The following is a 19,563-nucleotide window of genomic DNA, read 5'->3' as shown; positions in this document are numbered from 1 at the left end:
GGCGGACCGATGGGCGCGCAGCGCAGGCGAAGCCAGCTCGGGGACTGCGAACTCGTTCCTCCTGCGTTTATTGGTAGTTGAACCTCAGCCTGGTTCCGTTCTACCGGGAATTCCGTGTGCTCGAGTATATGGCTGTGTCTGCGAGCGCGCAAGACCAGGGTTGGGACAGTGCTGTCTGCAGACAAAGGGGGAAGGCTAGCTCTGCCCCCCACTGGCGCCCACTCTGAGGCCGAGAACACCAGGTTTATGATAAATTGGGATCCAGGTAAGCAATTGCATGACAAAATGGAAATCTTTGGGCACGGGGCTGCTTGCTGCCCTGAGCGGGATACTAAATATGATTTATTTTGTGTAATCTGTGATCTTGATTATTGCCAATTGGTGAGGCAGCCCGCGTAGACCTAGATACACTGCTACATATACATCGAGGACGGTGATTAATCGTAACAAGGCGCGCTTTGTGGGGACGTTCCCCGCCTACCAAAGGGTTAGGAAGATGCTACCTTGCCAGGCTTGGAGGGTGGCCGGCAGCATTGGGGGTGGTAGTAGCAATTTAAGAAGGGGATACGGGTGAGGAGATTGGGGGCTGGAGGAAATATTTGGGGGCTAAATGTGCAGTTAGGAGAATGGGCTGAAAAAGAAATTAAAACTTTTTTACACTGTCACTGCCAAAGTAAGATGGAGCGTCATATTAATTCTGTGTCTTGAGCTGCCGGGCTGGGTGCAGGCGGGTTGATTTATATATATTTAAAATAAACTCGGTAGGCAGCCAGCTCCCTGCATTGTTCGGGTAGCGAGCTCCACACACAGTCTTTACCTCTTGCTGTTGGCTTAATTTTTTCTTGGGAGATTAAAATGCTACTGAGCTTTTCTCCCCAAAATTTGAGAGAACCCCCAAACTACCCAGAAGAGTTTGGGAGGTTCCTCCACACTTCCCTTTACCAATCTAGGCTTTTGATTACCATAGTGGCAGAGAAAAGGTTTAGTGTTTCTGGGTTCTCCTCCCCAAAAAGCCCTGAATGAAAGCTAAATCATATATTGGTTCCTGAATCCCATCTCTCCTTTTGTTTACTTGGCCTCTGTGGCTGCTGGCTGGGAGAGGAGAAGACAACCCATCCCTGGTCTTTTCGGGCCAGGGATGGAGTGAGCAGCTCCATGAGCTCCAGCGAGTGGTTCTATGCTCATGGTAATGCCACTGGGCCAGACCCAACCAGACCTCTATGGGGAAGGAACCTCAAAAGCAAGGAGCATTCCCTTAGCTTAGGTTGGGACAGGCCCCAACAGGAGAGGAACCGACTTCCAGGGGCTTCACCATCATAGGAGAGCAGTAAAGTTTTTTGTCAATCGCCTGCGCTTGGCTTCATCAGAACTTAAAAGTCGCTGGACATTTTTCTTTGCTAGCTGCCTTGAAGCTGCGCGCCTGCCAGCTTAGTCAGCTGAATCCAATTACCGCGAGTAGCATTTCATTTGGCCCCATGGAGCACTCACTTATAACTTCCCCCGAAAATTTCAATAATCCCTACCAAGGCTCCATGCTGGCCCTATCCTAAAGAGTTTTCCTAGGGTGCTGCTGAGGAATGAGGTGTAGGGTTGGGGCTGTCTGGACTCAGCTCTTCCTTGACAGCTTGCGGAAACAGCTCCCTCCTGCTCTCCCCGTTTTTGGCTCCAGAAAGGGCACGAGTGCTGGTGGCCCAAACCCAGCCCGGTTAAGGCTGAGAATCTGGGCAAACAAGGAGCCAAAGTTGGACTCGCGTGGGATGGTGGGTGGGCAGGGTAGGGAGCGTGGGAGAAGGTGCTAAAGGCTTTTCTAGTGGTCCAACTTTGGTCAACCTGGGGTCCTCTTTCCTTTCTCTTCCCAAGCTTCTTACGCCAAGAGCTCAAAGCGCACCGCGCACCCAGGAATCCCCAGGCGCAAACTTACCCTGTTCCTCCGCGGCTAGAAAAAGAAAATCTAGCTAGAGGCATAGGGGATGGCGGCCCCAGGTGACCTCCCAACTTAGCTCTTCTTTTGAGGGAATGCTCCCACTTCTAAAGAACTCTTTTTAAAAAATAAATAAATAAAAAATAATCAAGCGGCGAAAGTTGACGTCCGCCCACGTGAATGTATTATATAAAGCAGCTTCAGGACCAGCTGGCTTGAGAGCCCTGGTACCTCGTGCCACCCTCAGGGCCCGGCCCAGCCAAGAGTGCTTGGGGGAGGGGGGCAGGCAAGTGGCGTTTCTCCCTGGGTCCAGGCCGGCTGGGAAGCTGAAGCTGCCGCGCGAAGTTAGGAGCCCTACCGGGCTGGGATCTCTTCGAGGCGCTTCTGTTGGGTGTTCATTACGGGGTGAGTTATTGCGGTGCAAGCCAAAGGTCACTTCAAAGGCTTATGGCTGCGCGCTCTAGTCTTTAGAAGCGCCGGGAACGCTTTGTGTGAGGCTTTCCCGGGTGTAGTTTAGTGTTCACAAACTACTGAGTCGACAAATTGCACAGGGCAGATGCAAGAGGGGGACTCTGTCTCTCTCCTTTCACCTGACGGGGGTGGCACCCGCTGAGCGGTGACAGTGGTGGGGGAGCTTGGTCTGTGGCTTTGGGTGGGGGTGGAAAGGATATTTGTTTCTTAGGCGATTTGCAGTCTGATCCTGACCCAGAAGTGGGCAGCCCAGGGCCAAAAGTGTGGTGGGTACTTACCGGAATGAATACACTCAGGGAAAGCATATGAGATATTTAATGTATAAACAAAGAACTAGCGCCCAAGTGTTCTTCACTGAGGCTCTGTAGAGCAGCCCCTGACCAAGATCCACCCAATTTATCTTCCTTTCCTGGTGCCCTAGTCTGCAGCCTCCCCTGCCAAACTCCCACCTTAATTCTGCACAGTCTCTCTCTTCTGCCCCTAGGAGGGTGTTTGGCTTCCGGGATTGGGACCTGGAGGAGCATTTAGAATTTGGAATTTGGTGGGGGCAGAAGGAGAGCAGACTGGCTTCCCCGCACCTCTGACCCACCTGGCTAGAGGGTCTGGTGCTTCCCTCAGGTCCGGGCCTTCCCCTCCCCCGTCCAGCCATGGATTTTGGCGTTAAAGGGGCCCTCGCTCCCCAGAAGCCAACTGAGTCTGCTTTCTGCTGGGGAGAAGGCGTCTGGATGGTCACGGGTACCATATACAATAATCACATTGACTATGACATCCTTCAAGTGGGAAAAGCCCTTCAACATGTAAGTGTTTGTAAGCAAGAACCGGCTGCTACTGAGAGTTTTCCATTTTGTTCCAGATTCGCCTCCACAGATATCAAAAGAAACCTGAAGAGCCTACAAAAAAAAGAGATAAAGACAAAATTCAAGAAAACACACACATACATAATTGTGGTGAGTGGGCATCATTTAAAAAATAATTTCCACTACATTTCCATCTGTCCTGCAACTCAAGGTGGCCATCTCAAAATTCATACATCAAGACATAGAACAAAGGGCAGCTTTGAAGTGGGTCATTTCAGTACGAACTGCCACCCATTACATGAAAACCGATCATTGGTCTTCAAATTTATGGCGCTTTAATGGGGCAAGCCCAGTGCCTTAAATACAGGGTGCATTACAGTATTGAGTTATCTGGGCTAAATAAGAGTGATTTAGAAGGCGCGTCCAGGGCTTCTTATAGAGCAAAAGAGACTCAAGCTTAGAGATGGGAGAACTTGGGCAGAAAGCAAAGAAGTCCCCTTTCGAGCAAACCCAAAAACCAGTGGTTTCGAATCCTGAAGTGGCAAAGCCAACAGGAAAGGAAGAATCGTTGCTCGGTTCCAGTGAATTCGTGGGGATGCTCAGCGAAAGTGTTGGCCGCCAGAAAGAGATCCGTGGGCTTCTGACCCTGGTTTAGGCAAAACGGGGAGAGACGCCAAGACCAGCTCGAGCACTAGCGGATTTTGAGAGAAACTGACCGAAACCTCCATCTCCTTACCCCTCTCTTTCAACTTGGATGGGCTGACTCTACCCATCGGTGATTTACAACGATTGCAGCGCTAGTCACCGCCTGGCGCCTGGCGCCCCCGCCCTTCCCAAGCCCCCTCAGCTTTTCCACTGCCACGGGCGGGCGTACTAGCTAGCCCCAAGCCGGCCTCCGCGAGTCAGACTAGCCTCCCGGCGTCCGAGGTCACGACGGGCAGCAGATTTTTGGTCCCCGGCAAGGGTGCGCATGTTCGTCCCGCCTCCGGCCGCCGAGCAGAGCTGCTAGCAGAGGCAGGCCGCAGGTCACTTTATATAATCCTGCTGCTCGCAGGGTGCAAGAGCGGGAAAAGTGCGGAGTAGGGAATTCTTTTGCTGCGCTGCCTCCTACGCGGAGCCTGCTTTCCACTTCTGAAAAGTGCCGGGCCTTGGGAAGTGTTTTTCTTTTCATTCCTTACTGAAGCGTTTACTGCTGCCGTGGTCGCAGTCATAAATTTTGCTACAAACCACAATGACAGGTGCATTGATATGCACCGTGAGAGCTCCAGCTGCTTAATAACCCCGTCCCCTGGTCGCTGTGAGCGCCTTTTATTTATTTGGTATCATATTAGGTATTGATCTCTGGTAGAATTAAGTGCAGTGAGCAAGTATCAGGGCTCGGCTGCTTCGGAGACGCAGTGGTTGCGGCGGACCGGCGGGGCCGGGGAAGCGGGCCGTGGCAGCTCAGAGTATACCTTCCTTCCGGTGGGAGACCGTTTTGCCCTGTATTCCCGGCCTGCGGTTGGGCCTCCAAGCTGAGTTGGGCAACTTCCCAGCACCGCAAGAAAGGGCGAGCCAGACCTATTTGGCACCCCTTTCCCAGGAGGAGCAGGGGATGGCGCCGGCGGATTTTGGCGAGGCTGCCCTGGCCAGTTCCCTGGGTTAGAGGGTGGAGGTGAGGAGGAGGGAGAGGAAAGGGCAGCTGAGGACTTGGAAGAAATGCGAAGTCCTGCTCGACCACCCCTCCCCCAACACTGGCTCATCTTCACCCCAAGGCATTTGGGTCTTGGAGCCCAAATGAGCAAAGGTACCAAAGGGCGAGAAAAGAAAGGCTTTAAAAAAAGGGTGAGGGGGTGATCGAAAAGATGAGCCACTGAACAGTTGACCATTGTCCAAATGATTTATGACCCGTTCCTGCTTTTTAGGTTCAAGCAGAGTTCACAAGGAGTGAACTCCTTATTTCTTTCTGAAAAGAAATAAGCCTTTTTACCAGTTTTGTAACTATATTCTCAGGTTTTGTTTTAAGAGGGATCACTTTTGGGAAGCTGCATTTTTGGGGGGCTGCAAAGCCATTTCCAGTAAGGACAGCACCACCACCGGCTCTTGCTTTTGGGGAAATGGACATTAAGGTGGTGGATTGTCATTGAGTGGGAAATTTCTTAAGACAGTGTAAACAGGAAAAGAGACTGGTTTTTCAGGAAGCTGCCCAATATTTGTACTTTTGAGGTCTGTACACAGAACTTTTTCTAGGAATATGCCATAGGAGCAAATATATATATAAAGCCATCTGTCCCAGAAGAACTGGTCAGTTCCTAAATAAGCTATTTTAATGTGACTGGTTCACCTATCTATATCAACTTTGTCAACTTGGGAGGCAGGAGGGGGGATGTTTTGCTTCCACAGTTGTAAATGGAATGACAGAGCAGCAGCAAGTTCTGGTGGTCTGAGTGTCTCACCATTAGGCCTCCAGAGGGTTAAGACTGAAAGCAGGATACCAGAAAAGCCTGAAACACAACCAAATCCAGAGTGCCTCTTTTTTTTTAGCAGGGGGCAAACATATGTAAATATTAGTCACAGAATGAAGACTTAGCTGTCCATTTGACACCCAGTAACTGTTAACAGAGTATGATATACAAAATTAATCAAAAGAAAGATTAAGTCCTGCTTTGTTAAGTAGATATCCTACCTCATACATTTAAGAACAATAACGGAAACAATTTCTACAACATAATATCTTGGTATTAAGAGCCTGTTCCTCATCAAGACAAATGGCATACTCACTTATATTCTAAAACCAAAATAAAAAAAGGACAACAACACTACCTACCAAAGACTATTTAGAATAATTTTAAAAATTGGGTTAGGCTCTTTGGTGAAGGTGGAGGGAAAACTAGTGGATCATTTTGGTACCTGTGGTCAAATCCACTAGGCCACATAAGCTGTCTAGATGATGTGGTCCATCACGATGACCAGGATGGAAACCAGGAAGAGTTTCTAGGAAGGAAAGTTGCCTGAAAGACAGATAAAGAATTGAGACCAAGGAGCTGACCTATGAGTTTTCTTTATCAAACAAAGTGATTGAATGGTATTAGTTATACTTTAACTCTTTAGGAGCCTTTCACAAGAAGTAGGGAGGGAGGGTGAGAAGGGAAACCCCCATTAAGAAGGGAATACAAAAGGGGTAGAATTTTTCTTAGCTTTTTTTTCTTCTTCTATTTCTGGGTCCATTCATCATGTCATGAAAGGTTCTCTCATTGGTTGTGGTTTGGGTGGGAGGTGGGGTAGAATAGATTATCCAGAGCAGATGTCAATAATAATATCTACTTATACAATAGATCCAAGGCAAAAATAATAAAGTTATAAAGCATTCTCCATTCACCCATGTTCCATGCATTTCAAATTCTAGATCTCTTTGCCCATTTTCAGTGGTATCCATTTAAAAGTAGTGGGAGGTCAAAAGTAAAAGGTCTAGAAAAATGTAGATGAAAGAGAAGAAACATTTTCTAGCCTCAAAATGAGTCTGGAAGTCTGCAAGTCCTCCTGTTGGTTTTTATCCCCTAGTTTCTACATTATAGATTTTACACTGCTGATTCATAGAGCTAACTCAGCTGATTTTCACCCTGTCATTGCTAAGTGGACTATCTGGATGATTTCATGAAAGATGCTGTGATTTTGAAACAAGGTGGGGGAGACACTTTTTTTTTTTTTTTTTAAGTTCTGGCTGTTCTGAGCGTGTTATAGGACTTTCATTTCCCATCAAAACTTTGTGCTGACCCAATGATTGACTGATTGATCCACTTATTAATTCACCTATTCAATAAGCATTTATTGCACTAACTACATGCAGGGCACTGTGCTGGATGTCCGAAATGTACAGACAAATGACACAGTCCCTCCCTGCAAGGAGCTTACAGTTTAGTGGGAGAATCAGCCAACAAAATGTCTGAGGCTATAAGTGCTTTTCTGCCCAGAATAAAGACTAAATGGACAATCTTGAAGAAAGTAAATTGTATCTGGAGGTAGAGGGAAGCCCTTTCCCTCAGCTAGAGTTGAGCTAAAAAGGAAACTCTTCTTACATTTAGGAAAAATTCCTTCTGATTTTTCCAGAGGTTCAAATAAGTTAAACTTCATAAAATCTGCCAGATGCAGTGGCTCATGCCTGTAATTCCAGCACTTTGGGAGGCCAAGACGGGTGGATCATGAGGTCAGGAGATTGAGACCATCCTGGCTAACTACGGTGAAACCCTGTCTCTACTAAAAATACAAAAAAATTAGCCGGGCGTGCTGGCGGGTGCCTGTAGTCCCAGCTACCCAGGAGGCTGAGGCAGGAGAATGGCATGAACCCGGGAGGCGGAGCTTGCAGTGAGCTGAGATTACGCCACTGCACTCCAGCCTGGGCAACAGAGCGAGACTCCGTCTCAAAAAAAACCAAAAAAACAAAAAAACAAACAAACAAAAAACCAAAAAAAAACTAACAGCCAGGTGCGGTGGCTCACACCTGTAATCCCAGCACTTAGGGAGGCGGAGGCGGGTGGATCACCTTAGGTCAGGAGTTCAAGAACAATCTGACCAACATGGCAAAACCCTGTCTCTACTAAAAATACAAGAAATTAGCCAGGTGTGGTGGCAGGTGCCTGTAATCCCAGCTACTCAGGAGGCTGAGGCAGGAGAATCACTTGAACCCAGGAGGCATAGGTTGCAGTAAGATGAGATCATGACACTGCACTCCAGCCTGGACAACAAGAGCGAAATTCCATCTAAAACAAAACAAAACAAAAAACTAAGGCATGTAGCCAGACATGGTGTACTCCTGTAGCTACTGCAGAGTAGCTGGGACTCTGAAATACTCTGAAATAGCTATTAATACTGCAGAGTAGCTGAGACTTTGAAATACTCTGAAATAGCTATTAACACCAGGCTAAAGTGGGAGGATCGCTTAAGCCCAGTAAATTGAGGCTGCAGTGAGCCATGTTCAAGCCACTGCACTCCAGCCTGGGCAACAAGCAAGACACTGTGCTAACAAATAAATAATAAACTCAGATCCAGCACCTTGCCTGTCTCCCCACCATGAAGTGGGTGGGATGCAAAGAGCATGGGCTAGTCCTTTTATATTGACTGGTCTTGCCAATGACACTCCCTCTGGGGCCTCTTGCTTTTCTTCTGACAGGTCACCTGGAGCCTGGGGGCTGGCCCAGCTCTCTCAGGATTTAGCAGACATTGGAGGTGGCAGTGAAGAATACAGTGGTAGTCAATGTTATTTGAGCAGGGTCAACAGGCCCTGGAGCTTCCTGAGTGCACAATGCAGAAGGCTGCTTACTATGAAAACCCAGGACTGTTTGGAGGCTATGGCTACAGCAAAACCACTGACACTTATGGCTACAGCAACCCCCACCAGCCCTACCCACCCCCGGCTGCTGCCAACTCCCTGGACACTGACTATCCAGGTTCTGCCTGCTCCATCCAGAGCTCTGCCCCTCTGAGAGCCCCAGCCCACAAAGGAGCTGAACTCAATGGCAGCTGCATGAGGCCTGGCACTGGGAACAGCCAGGGTGGAGGTGGTAGCAGCCAGCCTCCTGGTCTGAATTCAGAGCAGCAGCCACCACAACCCCCTCCTCCACCACCGACCCTGCCCCCATCTTCACCCACCAATCCTGGAGGTGGAGTGCCTGCCAAGAAGCCCAAAGGTGGGCCCAATGCTTCTAGCTCCTCAGCCACCATCAGCAAGCAGATCTTCCCCTGGATGAAAGAGTCTCGACAGAACTCCAAGCAGAAGAACAGCTGTGCCACTGCAGGTAGCTCCCTGAGGTGGCTCACCCCCAGACCAAGCCCCCTCCAGATTGACCCAAGGAAGCCTAGTCAGGGCTGGAAATGCAACCTTGGAGGTTATATGTCTAAGTTCCTACTTATGTCCAAATGTTCTTTTTTTTAGTGTTCCTGATTGGGGTCATGACCTTGCAGTGACAGGGTGCTCCCTTCCATTCCAGGCTGCTGGTGCTATTGGTGGACAGGTCTTATAGCTATTAATAGAGAGTGCTTCCTTATATGGGCATGTCTGTTTTCCTGGGCTGCTAATTATAACTCCGTTCCTTCTTCCACCCAACAGCTCTTCAAGATTTGAAGATAGGTATTACAATCCCCAAGACTAGGTGGTTATATAGCCCATATCACATGAATCTCATTCCCTTAAACTCATAAAAACTAAAATCTTAGAAAGTACTATACTAAGTACTTTCTAAGCATCATCTAATTTAATTTTTCAAAGAAGTTTTTGAGGTAGGTATATGATAACATCCCCATTTTACAGATAAGAAAACTGTTAGAGAGGATAGGCAACTTGCCCAAGATCATGAAACTGCAAAGTTTGAATCCAAGCAGTCTGGCTTTAAGGGCTGCTAAGCATAACCACGAGTCTCTATTTGGCCCACCTTGGCCCAATTCTCCCACTCCAGCAAATCCATAATGGGGAGGTGCCTGTCCTAGTAGGAGAGGATATTCTGGAAGACAATAACAGCCTTGGATTTCTCTAACTGGAAGGGGAGACCCTCCAGCTGGGGCCTTCTCTAGGTCCACCCTATCTTGTAGAAGATAGGCATGGCCAGGAGCTCTGAGGGCCATTCCTTCTCTCTGCTTAGACTGCTTGGTTCCTGAAATTTTCTGACCTTGTGGTATCTGATGTGGTTTATCTTCAGGTAGATGAACTTGCTTCCAGGTCCAGGGCAAGTTTGGGGCCTGGGGTGTGGCTTGTTATCAGGGATCTGGTTTGCCTGATGCTTTCTGGGGCTGCTGCTCCTAGGGGGAAGGTATTCTCCTGCCTGCAACCTCCTTTTCCTGCCCCTCCTTCCTCAGCTGCAGGCTCAGGCCCTCCCTCCCAGGAGAAATCCATTTGTCTTCCCTGGGAGGGAGTGGACAAGTAGCTGAGAGGTGGCAGGGTAGTAAAAGCCAGTGTTGAGGCTGCTGCTTCTAGCACTGTGAATACTCAAAACGCTTCCAGCCTGGCCTTGGACTCCCTAAAACACCCAGGCAGTGTTTTTGTTTGTTTGTTTGGTTGGGTGGTTGGTTTTTATTTTTTTATTTTTTGGTTTGTCACCTCCCTGGCTTTGGGAGCAGTTGGGCTGCAGTGGGGTGCCAAGATCTCCATCCCCATACTTTGCTGGGGGTTGGTGGGGGACTTTGCCAAGGAGCTAGCTCCTAAGCAAGGCAGGCTGGAACTATTTCCTCCTCCTTTCCTTCTCCACACCCCACCCCTGGCAGCAGAGGCTGGGAGGAGTGTTCAAAGGAGTCTGGCCCTTCTTTGACAGGGGGAGGCCTTACCAGCTGTTCCTGGTCTCTCATTAAACTCTTTCATGGCCTTTGGGTGGGTATGGGATGATGGACTGGGCTGCAGGGGAGAGGGTGGGCAGAGTGAACCGGATCTCAGAAGGCTGATGGGGGTTTCAGGTGCGACTAATAGGTAGGCCTAGTAGGGGGTTGGTAGGTAGGTGAATTCCCCCTTGGAATCATACCTCTCAAATAATACCTCCCCACCCCAGCCAGGATTGGAGGTGGGGGGAGGGAGGAGGAAAAGAGAGCCAGGGAAGCACCCCTCTCCAGTCCTGAGGGTCCCCACCCACTCGCTCAGCGCCCTCCCTCTCTCCCTCCCTGCCCAGGAGAGAGCTGCGAGGACAAGAGCCCTCCAGGCCCAGCATCCAAGCGGGTACGCACGGCATACACCAGCGCGCAGCTGGTGGAATTGGAAAAGGAATTCCACTTCAATCGCTACTTGTGCCGGCCGCGCCGCGTGGAGATGGCCAACCTACTGAATCTCACGGAACGCCAGATCAAGATCTGGTTCCAGAACCGGCGCATGAAGTACAAGAAGGACCAGAAGGCCAAAGGCATCCTGCACTCGCCGGCTGGCCAGTCACCTGAGCGCAGCCCACCGCTCGGCGGCGCCGCTGGCCACGTGGCCTACTCCGGCCAGCTGCCGCCAGTGCCCGGCCTGGCCTACGACGCGCCCTCGCCGCCTGCTTTCGCCAAATCACAGCCCAATATGTACGGCCTGGCCGCCTACACGGCGCCGCTCAGCAGCTGCCTGCCACAACAGAAGCGCTACGCGGCGCCGGAGTTCGAGCCTCATCCCATGGCGAGCAACGGCGGCGGCTTTGCCAGCGCCAACCTGCAGGGCAGCCCGGTGTACGTGGGCGGCAACTTCGTCGAGTCCATGGCACCCGCGTCCGGGCCTGTCTTCAACCTGGGCCACCTCTCGCACCCGTCGTCGGCAAGTGTGGACTACAGTTGCGCCGCGCAGATTCCAGGCAACCATCACCATGGACCGTGCGACCCTCATCCTACCTACACAGATCTTTCCGCCCACCACTCGTCTCAGGGACGACTGCCAGAGGCTCCCAAACTGACGCATCTGTAGCGGCCGCCGCCGGCCTGAACTTGCGGCGCAATTACCTCTCTTGCTGTAGTGGTGGGGTGGCGGGCGGGACCCGCGGGGCAGTTCGGGAACCCCCTTCCCTGCTCTTGCCCTGCCTCCGCCTCCCGGGTCTCAGGCCTCCAGCAGTGGAGGCGCAGGCGACCGAGCCTCCCCTGCATGGACGTCTTCCTTTGGGTGACGCGCCATAAATCAGCCGCAAGGATCCTTCCCTGTAAACCTGACAGTGCCACATACTGCGGACCGAGGGACTCTAATCTGGTAATGGTGTCCCAAAGGTAAGTCTGAGACCCATCGGCGGCGCGCCCTGCAGAGGAACCAGAGCTTGGAGAGTCTTGGGCCTGGCCCACGTGTAGCTTAGTTTCGGAGATCTTAATTTATATTCTCCTTCCTGTCCTGTAAGGATTGCATCGGACTAAACTATCTGTATTTATTATTTGAAGCGAGTCATTTCGTTTCCCTGATTATTTATCCTTGTCTGAATGTATTTATGTGTGTATTTGTAGATTTCTCCAGCCGATCTTAGAAATTCGCTTCCAGGCCGTGGGGGCCACATTTTACCTCCTTAGTCCCCTTTGGTCTGAACTAGTTGAGAGAGTAGTTTTGAACAGTCGTAACCGTGGCTGGTGTTTGTAGTTGATGTAAAGCATTAAGACCGCAAACTGTCCTTCATGGGTAGAGTCAGGAAGCCCGGTGGCGTGGCACAACACACGTTGGTCATTTCTCAAAAAACACAACCCTCACCACAGCTTATTGATTTCAAATTGTCTGGTACTATTGAAACAAATATTTAGAATAAAAAAATTTCTCAGTCGGAAGTGTATCTGTGTTAATCACGCACACTTGCAAGCAGATCACTATGCCTTTATCTCGCACAATCCCCATGGAAGGCCCTAAAACAGACTGACACTTTGAAAAAATTACTTTATTTATTTGGAGTCTAGTGCATAAATTGGTTCTGGGGATACTTGATTACTTTCCAGCTATTGAAATTAGGGGAGGGGGAAATGAGGATGCAAACCTAAAAAGGTTCTGGGCAGGATGATTTGGACAGGGCTTTTTGAAAGCAGCGCCTGCTTTGCCGTTTTTACTGCCCTCTTTCTAGACACAATTGACTTTTACACTGGGGAGGCCAGAGCTCACTTTTCTGCATTAAGTAACAAAAAATAAACTTTGAAAGAAAACTGACAATCAAAGAAAAAACACAAGAGAAGTTGTAAGAAGAACTGAGCTATGAAAAAGCTAAGGTGTAGAAAAAGAAACCATCATTTGGAGACGCGTACCTAAGCTTTTTCTCTAGGAAATGCTGTCATGAATTCTTCCTTTGTAGTGATCATTAGTTCATTTCTAGAGAAAACAAGCATTCCCCATGACGTAAAGTAATAAAAGTTTCATTAATGAAACATAATAAGTATAAACACCTTGTTTACTCCTGTTACTTTGTACAAAATGAGCAAAAATGTCTTCAAGGATTTATAACAATTTTGTAAATAATGTGGCTTCTGCTAGGGGTGGACAACTTCCCTGCTTCTATGGGAGGGGCCACTTAGAAAACGCCTTCTGATAAGGTTCAATTCTTTTGTATTTCAGCAAAGTCAGCCCACGCATCTCTATTTGGTTTGACAAATAATGCAACTCCTACTACATCCCCGATGACACAAGGTGAAATTCCTATTGTGTGGAAATAATTTAACTTCTAATCTTCTGGTGGAACAACAATCGTTTCTATTTGGATGTTTGTATTTCACTAAGTAATGATGGCTCAAAATAATATTTAGTTTCCTTGTTCCTTTGTGCTGTTTTTAAAATGGCATGTTAGATTTGAGGGTGGGAGGGGATATCCTTTTGCTAAATTTCACTCTATCTGAGCAGGTTTAAAATATATATGTTGTAGAAGTGTATCAACAGAATAAATGACTTCAATCGAAGGCATATTTTACCCACTTTCAAGGCTTAACATTGTTTTCTATGAAATTTGCATCCATAGGCAGAATTTCTAATTGTCTTGTAAGAAATTATTTTTTAAGCAATTAGCAAAATCAAAGAAGAGCTCACTGCCTTGCAGGGATTACAACCACCTTTCTTAACTGGCTAAATATTAAATAGTTGAATTGTCAGGCTGCTTAGATTCAGCCCGAATTTCCCTCATCTCCTCTTCCTACCATAAATAATAATAAAAATACATAATGTATCATGGCTCCAGGCGTTTTCCAGCACAGTGTGTTACCGCAGGAGTATCTGCTGAGTCTGCGGGTGTCTGCAAAGCCCCAAGTGTCATTTGCGGCTTAGGGTTTCATGGATTAGACTTTAAACGGTGTCTAGCCCGGCTGACATCAGCTTCCTCTCACACTCAGGCTCCAAGGAAGTGTGGGATCGGGGGCTTCCTCTCCGGGCAGCCGCAGCCTTCCCTGATGCCCTCCTCTCGAGTGGGGTGAGGGCTTGGACCAAATCTGCCACCTTCTCTCACCTTTGGAGGTTCCCGAGACTTCTAAGAATGGCTCGGATCTGTTCCTGTCATTGGCGTGAGACTTATCTGAGGGGCGTGGGTGGGGGTGGGCGGCGAGCCGTGGGAGGGCTCGTTTCCGCACGGCTGCCAGCCCAGGAGAAAGTTGGGGCCCGCGGCACAGCCATTTAAAACTTCATAAATTATAAACAAGCCGCCTTGGCCTTCGCTATAAATTCCGCTCCTTTTGAGCCTGCAATTAGTGTTAGAAAGCACCCGAGTCTAAACACAACCAAACGCCCTCTGAAGGGCCCAACTGCCTGAGGTTGCAAACCTTTATTTCCCAGTGCCACCCCCTCTGCGACTGAGGTTTGCACACACAGTCGCCTCCTCCCCCGCCACCGCCGGCGGTACACACTCGGCTGGGTTCCCGCTCTGCAAGGGAAGGTCACAATAGCTGCTCTATCGGCTGTGGAGGCGCCTGCCACCTCCCTTCCGAGTCTCAGAAGCAGAAAAACAAGAGAATGGGGGAGGGGAAGCCCCAGCAACAGCGCCCTTTGCGGGAGGCAACTTCCACCCTAGCCAGGGTCTCTCTCCCGGGACGGGTGTTCGCGGAGGGTTGGGGGGAGGGCAAAGGGAGCGCACCAAGACCACCAGGCTGCTCCAGGCCTTGCCGTAGGGCGCTGGGTTGAGGGTGCCCGGAGCAGCCGCGCCATTGTGTGCCAGGTTTTCCCACGGGTTCCGTGATGGGGGAGGCCATATAAAGGGAGATCGGGGCCGGGCTTCTCCGGCATTGGTCTCTGGGAGGGTCTACCTCGTTTGCCCAAGGGGAAGAAATGGCTCTGTCTCAGGCCTTAGCTAGCTCTGCTTTTTTCCTATAGAGACCACTCTGGGGAAGGTGGGGATCAGGGAGATTGTGGGTCCTCCTGGGGTCTGCAGAAAGGCATCAGGGCAGGATCTCAGGCCCATGGGTGAGGGGTGGCAGTCGTCTGGACATTCTTGGTGGTTCTGTCCAGGCAATCAAATGTGAATTAAGGCAGGAGAGCTGTGAGGCAGCCAGAATGGCCAGCTGCAAAACAGGAGGTGGGGGTGGGGAAGGAGATGCAGGCAGTGAGAGCTTTCCCTGCAACCAAGAAAAACCCAGGATCCCGCCAGGAGTTGAAGTGCTGAGACCCAGCTGAACTAGCCAGGGAGAATAGGGAAGTGGCAGCAGCAAGGCCTGGAGAGTAGTCCTGGCCACTGGTAAGCAGGTCAGAAAGGGCAATTAAGTACATATTCTGCCTCCTGGCTTTCAGATCTGTACCTCATCCAGGGACCTGACAGAGAAAAATCTGCCTCTGATGGAATCATTAAGTTAACCATCCATTTGTACCATTTCTTTGTACAGGCTTTCAAATGAGAGAGAGGAGAGAATACAGGAGGAGAACGTTTCCCCTTGGTTCAGCCCCAAGCTCCCTATCAGAGACACATCAGCCAAATTAGTTTCTGAGGCTCCAGAGGCTGCTAACCTTGCTGAACAAGATTTTTCGAATTTCTGTGTGTTAGGAGTATTAAAAGATAGTGATTACCTATACTAGCAGCCTTTGTCCCTTTTCCCTTCCCTAGTCTGTACCAGCCCACTGGCCTTTGAGTGAAGTGCGCATCTTCTCAGCCTGAGGACTTGGGAGCTCAGGCTGTCCATCTGTTGAGGTTTTTCATTAGGGAGACTAAAGAGGATGTGTGTGGGTGTGTGTTTGAATAACAAAGAAGTAACCCTTCATTCTAATAAAAAGTGTTCCTCTGCTTGACCTGGGGGAGCCAGAAGCTTGTTTATACCTTCAGTATTGGAGGGACAGTCACAGGCCTGTTTTGACCTTTTCCTGAGAATTAGCTGAAACTTCCCTCTGAAGTCAAGTAGTGAATCTGTTACAGGTCTAAGGAAGGTCCTCTTCATCTGGGAGTTCTTGGCATTACTTTGGTCCTTCTTTCAGAAACTGAAAGAAAAGAATAGGAAGAACAGAAGTTTGTGAGCAGGCAGGAAGGGACATGGACGACCCCAGTCTTCACAGGCCTATGGCCTGATCACTTCAAGGCACTGCAACTTCCCAGAGAGAGTATATATGTAGGGCTTGGGTGAGTGGCCCTATTCCTAGACACTTTGGGCACAGGGAGCTGAGACTGGGTTGTCACTAGCTAAGCCCGTATTACTATCTTTGAGGGCTGGTTCTTAGATCTCTCTTGCAGAAGGCCTGGATAAGAAGGAGAAAGATTGGGTATATTGGGAGGCTGAGACAGGAGAATCATTTGTATCTGGGAGGCAAGGTTGCAGTAAGCTGAGATCACACCATTGCACTCCAGCCTGGGCAACAAGAGTGAAACTCTATCTCAAAAAAAAAAAAAAAAAAAAAAAATTGGGTACATATTCTGCACTTTCTGCACTGGTGATGCTGGAGAAGAAGGATAGTGAATGATGAGTATCATCACAGAGGACGAAATCTTAGTTCTCATGTTCCCTTGTTTTCCACTCCAGCTACAAATGCCCTTATCTTTGGAGTCCAAGGTTAGGAACAAATGGACTTAAGTACCTGGCCTAAAGCCTATTCCTAAAAACTTCCCTCAGGTTTCACACCTACCTTGGCAAGTTGGAAAGTGCAAAGACAACATAAGGGCCCATTTTCAGGCCAGGTCCAGCATGAAACAGAGTGAACAAAATTATTTCCACACATGAGGGAAAAGCCAAGGCAGATGAATATCCAATCATTTGCAGTAGCAGAGGCAGGTGAAGGGCCCCCAGATCTGTAAGGCAGGAGTTACTGCATGAGTCTTCCTGTCCTAGATCTTGGGCAAAATGTCCTGATTGGTTCCTGGATTATTTTAAGGAAAGACTATCTGGAGAATCATAAAAGCTGTGTTTTAACGTTAGTAAGGGCCAGAAGAATTTAAATCCTAATTTAAACCAGAATACATGGAGAGTTCTGGTACAGAGTGTTTTTACCTGGGAAGCAGGGCTCAAAACCAGGCCAGGAGGGCTTGTTGGGCCAGGAATGTGCGTGGTTGGTAAGGAGGCTGGTAGAATGCCTTTTGATGGCTCCATTGTTTACAGCGCTGCCCTACAAATACCATACCCCTCTCCACCTCCTCTGCAAGGGCCGAGCCGAAGAGTAAGTCTGGTGAGTTGAGCTTTAGGGAGCTGGTACCATCTTCCCTCAACCCCCCTCGGTTACCCCTTGGGGCAGCAACGATGCCATCCCAGCCCCTTCCAGAGAACACACAAAGGAAGCCCCACCCGTCCTTGGACCTGAGGACACGCTGGGGAGGGGGTTGGCGTGGACCCCTTTTCAGGGCGTCCCGGGCCCCGGCGGGGAACAATAGCCACCGCCTCTTGGGCGGTCTGGCGGGCGCGCGGCACAAAGGTCCGCGCCGCCGTGTGACGCGCGCGCTGGCTCCGCGCTCTCCGCGCCTCCGCAAGCGGCCAGGCTGCGGGAGGGGTGGGAGGGTGCTCCTGATCCACCTGGAGCACTTTTGCAAAGACAGACGGTGAGTTAATCACCCTACCGGCTGGCGGCCGCGTCCCCTCTCGCCCGCGAGGAGGACTGGAGAAGGGGCTGGGGTGGAGGATTTCTCTGTGTGTGTCTAGGGTGGGGGGCGGGACAGGTTAGTTCTATTAAGAGTTCATCAATCACCCGGTGTGCACTCTTCGCTCGACAGCGGTTCCTCCTACTTCAGAGCATGTCTGGGCCAGCTGGGATCCGACCAGCAACCGCAGCGGAGGAGAGGCAGGCGCGCAGGCTGAGCGCTAACTGAAGGCGCGACCTGAGCCCGGCGCCTGCTGGGGAGCTGCGCAGCCAGGACAGTGGTCCACAGCGCAGGGCCTGGGCACAGGGCCCGCCGTCACCGCCTCACGTTGGGGGCCAGCACTGCCACCTGCCAGCCCTGCCCCCTACCCTCGGACTTCCCAGGGAGCCCAGGGCCCTCCCAACGCGCTTGCACCCACATCCGTCCCTGACCTACAGTGACCCTGCATTCCCCGCCCCCTGCCACACCTCCTGCGTGCCCGAGTGTCACCCTTAAATACCGCTCTACACCTAGAGAGGAACGAATCCACCTCAGAAGGCAGGGCAAGACTAATTTCAATGGGTCAGAAGGTTCTCGCAGGCACTGTTTTATTTAAGAGTGCCTATTTACTGGCAGGAGTATTTGTGTGGGAGGAAGTAGGCTAAGACTGCTGTTGAACTTGAAGCTAAACTTGAATGCCATTTAACATAACAATAAAAATATACTTAAAACACCAATCACAATGATAAGACTCACCTCTCCTTTCCAGTGTGGAGGAAACACTCCAGTATTTTTACCTCCATTCTTTCCGGCTTATTTTAAGAACACCCTAAAGGGATAGACAGCAAGTTTCTGAGGGTAGTCACTAGGATTAGAGCTGTTTACAGCAGGAAGGTTTGGTGGAGTTAGTGGTGGAGCACTTTTATAACCCTTCTGGAGTGGTCATACTGTTCTCTTTGTAAATCCTAACAAAGTTCCAGCCTAGTTCCCCTTTTACCCTTTTTTGCTTGGGGACATCAGCTGAAATGTTTCTGAAGTTAGTAAATGTGTTACCTCAGCCCACAGGAAAGAGTCCCTGAAGGACAGAAAGCCTTAGCTTTGCCCTCTCTTCCTTCAGGCTTCTCTCCCTTCATCCTCTTGGGTGGAAAATTAACTTGCTTGGAAAAATGTTCTATCATCTTGCTTCAGATAGATATAAGATGAAGTATTAAGCCTCACACAGTGTCCTGAACTCACTGAGCAATGAAACTACAGGTCCTGCTGTCCTTGGTTCAGTCTGTTTCTCCTCCTTGTCTTTCACCAATTCCTAGTAAACAGCTCCTATGCACACTGTGCTGGGCTCTGGGATACAAAGACGAGTCACTGATGGTGTGTGCCCTTCAATCTAGTAGGTAGGGAAGAGAAATAATCCTAAAACAATATGACAGGTGCTATAACAGAGGTGTGGTCAAAATGTTCCTCTAATAAAAAAGGAGCCACTAATAGTACTACAATGTCAAAAAAATAGTTTCAGAGGAGGTGAATTCAGGCTCCTGAAGCATAAGCGTTTTTCAGGTCAAGAAGGGAAGGCCCTATCAAGTCGAGAGGACAACTCATGCAAAAGGAAAGAAGGAGGAAAAAGCAAAGTCTGGACTCGGAACAAGGAGAGTACTTTGGCGTGTGGTCATCCTGACTAAAAAGAGAGGTTGCACAGGGCTCATGTGAAGGAGTCTGGACGTACTCTGTAGAGAGTGGGGAGCCACTGCAGGTTTTAAGCTGGGATGTGAAGTTATGTATTTTGAAGCTAGCTCAGGGATGCTGTGTCTGATTAGAGAAAGGGGAGGTAGGAGGCAAGAAGAACAAAATAGGAAGCGACTGCAACAACACAGCAGATATATGAACTAAAGTAACAAGACTGAAGAGAAAAGACATTTAGAGGTAGAATTCACAGGGCTTAGTGATCAACTGGATGAGTAAAAGAGGAGTTGTGGATGTTAACCTCTAGATTTGAAGGACTGAG

The 19,563-nt window shown here is 49.5% G+C and overlaps 1 protein-coding gene and 2 long non-coding RNA genes across 3 annotated transcripts; 2 read left to right on the top strand and 1 right to left on the bottom strand.

The window, feature by feature from the left end:
- The first annotated feature begins 3,249 nt into the window (after positions 1-3,249).
- On the top strand, positions 3,250-12,401 carry HOXD3 (homeobox D3). The gene is made up of 3 exons (XM_011991851.1): positions 3,250-3,339; positions 8,336-8,960; positions 10,815-12,401. The coding sequence occupies exons 2-3, from the start codon at positions 8,420-8,422 to the stop codon at positions 11,570-11,572; spliced, it is 1,299 nt and encodes a 432-aa protein (XP_011847241.1). The 5' UTR covers positions 3,250-3,339; positions 8,336-8,419; the 3' UTR covers positions 11,573-12,401.
- A 90-nt stretch (positions 12,402-12,491) lies between these two features.
- LOC105548029 lies at positions 12,492-17,571 on the bottom strand. The gene is made up of 3 exons (XR_001007330.1): positions 17,005-17,571; positions 16,643-16,805; positions 12,492-16,003 (listed from the first exon to the last, which is right to left on the bottom strand). It is a non-coding gene; the product is annotated as an uncharacterized LOC105548029 (long non-coding RNA).
- LOC105548030 lies at positions 17,459-18,301 on the top strand. Its single transcript, XR_001007331.1, has 2 exons — positions 17,459-17,546; positions 17,718-18,301. It is a non-coding gene; the product is annotated as an uncharacterized LOC105548030 (long non-coding RNA).
- Positions 18,302-19,563: the final 1,262 nt, after the last annotated feature.

The sequence above is a fragment of the Mandrillus leucophaeus genome, unplaced genomic scaffold, assembly GCF_000951045.1.
Source record: "Mandrillus leucophaeus isolate KB7577 unplaced genomic scaffold, Mleu.le_1.0 Scaffold40, whole genome shotgun sequence".
NCBI lineage: Eukaryota > Metazoa > Chordata > Mammalia > Primates > Cercopithecidae > Mandrillus > Mandrillus leucophaeus.
This window is presented reverse-complemented; position numbering and strand designations above follow the sequence as displayed.